Source organism: Entamoeba nuttalli (assembly GCF_000257125.1).
Source record: "Entamoeba nuttalli P19 unplaced genomic scaffold asmbl_7411, whole genome shotgun sequence".
Classification (NCBI taxonomy): Eukaryota; Evosea; order Mastigamoebida; family Endamoebidae; genus Entamoeba; species Entamoeba nuttalli.
The window spans coordinates 8,554-11,639 of record NW_008578604.1 but is presented as its reverse complement, the minus strand read 5'-3'; the positions used below and the strand labels follow the sequence as shown (position 1 = coordinate 11,639).

Here is a 3,086-nt window from a genome sequence, read left to right as displayed (position 1 = left end):
TGTATCACAATTCCTTCTTTTTATATGAATATATGAGTGAAACCAAAATAAAAGAATTTATTTTTTAATTCAAAATTTTCTTTAATTCTGTGATTTGGTTTTGAGACAATGAATTTGGATACATTACATTAACGGTAACATAAAGATTGCCATATCTATTAGAATGAGCTGTCAAAGGAAGACCCATATTTTCGAAAGTAATAACAGTTCCATGTGGTGTAATTTTTTGTTGAGCAACAGTAATGGTATTTCCATCTAAGTGTTTAATAGACCGTTGGAATCCAGTCAATGATTCTAATAAGGAAACAGTAACACTAGCATATAAATCACTTCCTTTTCTTGTAAATACTGGGTGAGGCTTTGTAACAAATTTTACAATAACATCTCCTGGTTTCATCTTATAACCATCATTGGCAAATTCTGGAATAATAGCAGTGTCACCATCCCTAACACTTCTATTAACATGAACAGGGACTTTCATAGATTTAGTAACAGTACCTTTGCCATGACATTCATGACATTTATTTTTAATAATTTTACCTGTTCCATTACATTTAGGACATTGTGTTTTTTGTCTCATCATTCCCATAGCTTCAATTTTCACTCCAGTTCCACCACAAACAGGACAATTTTCAATGTCATGACTAGTTTCTGCTCTAGTTCCATGACAATGGTTACATAATTTTTCTCTCTTAAACTCTACAAATACGTCCCCTCCGTAATAAACTTCTTCCAGAGTAATTTCTTTCACTATATGAATATCTGGTGTTTTCTTGGGTCGTTGGGGTTGTTCTTGACCTCCAAAATTGAAATGAAACCCTCCATTCTCAAAATGAAATCCTCCTTCATTTCCATTACTTCTAAAGAAATTATCAAAAATGTCTTGTGCGTTCATGTGAGGTCCTCCTCCATTATTCTTTAATGCTTCTTCTCCACCATGATCATATATTTCTCTTTGCCTTTTATCAGAAAGAACTTCATAGGCTTTATTAATCTCTTCAAACTTAACTTTATCACCAGTAGGTTTATCTGGATGATATTTTAATGATAATGCCCTATATGCCTTCTTAATTTCTTTTTCATTAGCATTACGAGGCACTCCAAGTACTTTATAGTAATCAAGTGCAAAGGAATAAAAAATAAATAAGAAGAAGATAAGTACTTTCATTTTTGATCAAATTAAATTTATTAATTCTGTTTTTTGATATTATTTAAAATAATCTATAAGGTATAACTTTTTTATTATAATTGATGAGTTAGTTGATGACGTAAAAACACCTGTTCAGAATTTAAGCTCTTTTTTCTTCATTATCAATTGTTAAAAACAATAAAACTTCTACTTTTTTATTCTGTTAATAGAGTGTTTACTAATAAAAAAATTTTAAAAAATTAGCTGGTTCAATGAATGTCTCTAATAGAATAAAATGATTCAATTATTCAACAAAAAATTTATGTATTATAACATTTTATTTATTTGTGTTTGGTTATTAAATAACAAAATCATAAAGGTTTGGAAGTTAAGTTGCTTATTAATAAAAAGAATAAAAATTCTGTCAAATGTAAATGAAATAAGATAAAATGAATTAAAGTAAATTACAAAATTGAATAAACAATAAATAAGAGAATCATAATTTGAATACTACATATAATTATCATTCATATTTTTAAATGAAGATTATCTATAAAATAAGACAATGATCTCTCTTTCCATATAAAACCTTGTATAATATTAAAATAAATAAAGACAAAATACTTATGTATTGAAGATAAAAAATAATTCAAACCCTATACTAAAATTTAAACTAAGAAGAAAAAAAGATAATGAAACAAATGATATATTTAGCAATAAATAAAGTTATGAAAATAAGAATATTATTAAATATTATGTTTGTAGTTAAATATAAAATAGTAATTTTTTTCTATTTTATTAATTGATAAAAAAATATTTAATTAATAATTTAATTAATAATTTAGAAGAGAAAATAGGAAAGTAATACTTTCAATAAGTTTACTTACAAAACATAACAATTTAGTAATTTTGAAAATAAAATACATTAATAAAAGAAAAAAAAAGAATATTTTCATTTAAATAACAAAATATCAAAAAAATTGATGTGAATTAACCAAAAAGTTTACCATAGCAAGTGAAGCAATATGGCTTTCCATTATTTTCTTTAAAGGAGGATTCAGTAAGAGGATTGACACAAAATGAACAAACAAAGTGTTCTGGATGGAATTTTTGACCCATAGCAGAAATAAAACTCACACCTGGTGCAATTGGTTTACCACATCTTCCACAAATATTTGTAGATGCATGATTAGAATAATGTTCAGCACAAACAGGTTTACCATCAAGGTTATAAAATTGTCCTCTTGGGAATGGTGCTTTACAAACTGAACAAACAAAACACTCTGGATGATATTTCTTTCCAAGAGCACTTAGAGATGGTCCAATAATTGGTTTACCACAATTAGAACATTTAGCTGCGCATTCTTCTTTATAACATTCTTCACAATATGGATTACCATCTTTTTGGAAGAATGAAGGAGTTGGGAAAGGTTTACTACATTTAGTACAAACAAAACATTCAGAATGATATGTTTTTCCTAATGCACTAACACAATTAGTAGTAATAGGTTTACCACATCGTGCACACATCTTAGCGAATTTAGCAATGAAACAATCTTTACAATATGGTGAATTTTCAACATTATGGAATGGATTAGTTCCTAATGGCTTTTTACAATTCTTACAAACAAAATGATCTGGATGATAACTCCTTCCAAGTGCTGTAATTCTTTGTGGTCCTAGTGGTTGTCCACATTCAGCACAAATATTTGGATCTTCGTTTATAACGGCTGTAATTGGGACTGGTGCATTGGACTGTCTTTTTGGTGCTGTAGAGTCAATACCATCTAATAAATCATCTAAATCATCTTTTGGTGCAGTCTTTGGTTTAGCAGCAGGTTTTGGTTTATCTTCTAAACCATCTAATAAATCATCTAAGTCATCTTTCTTTGGTGCTGGTTTATTGTTAACTGGTTTTGGTTTATCATCAAGACCATCCAACAAATCGTCTAAGTCA

At 28.0% G+C, this 3,086-nt stretch overlaps 2 protein-coding genes across 2 annotated transcripts in view; both read right to left on the bottom strand.

Annotated features, from left to right (window-relative positions):
* Window positions 1–64: 64 nt before the first annotated feature.
* Window positions 65–1,168, bottom strand: ENU1_170720 (DnaJ family protein; the record flags this gene model as incomplete). Its single annotated transcript, XM_008861148.1, has 1 exon — window positions 65–1,168. One exon carries the CDS (start codon window positions 1,166–1,168, stop codon window positions 65–67), a length of 1,104 nt encoding a protein of 367 aa, XP_008859370.1.
* A 951-nt stretch (window positions 1,169–2,119) lies between these two features.
* ENU1_170710 (LIM domain containing protein) overlaps window positions 2,120–3,086 on the bottom strand; it is a gene marked incomplete at both ends in the record, with an annotated part of 1,406 nt that continues 439 nt past the window's right edge. Inside the window, one exon of the mRNA XM_008861147.1 lies at window positions 2,120–3,039. Within this exon, the coding sequence (XP_008859369.1) occupies window positions 2,120–3,039 (920 nt within the window). The remainder of the gene's footprint in view (window positions 3,040–3,086) is intronic.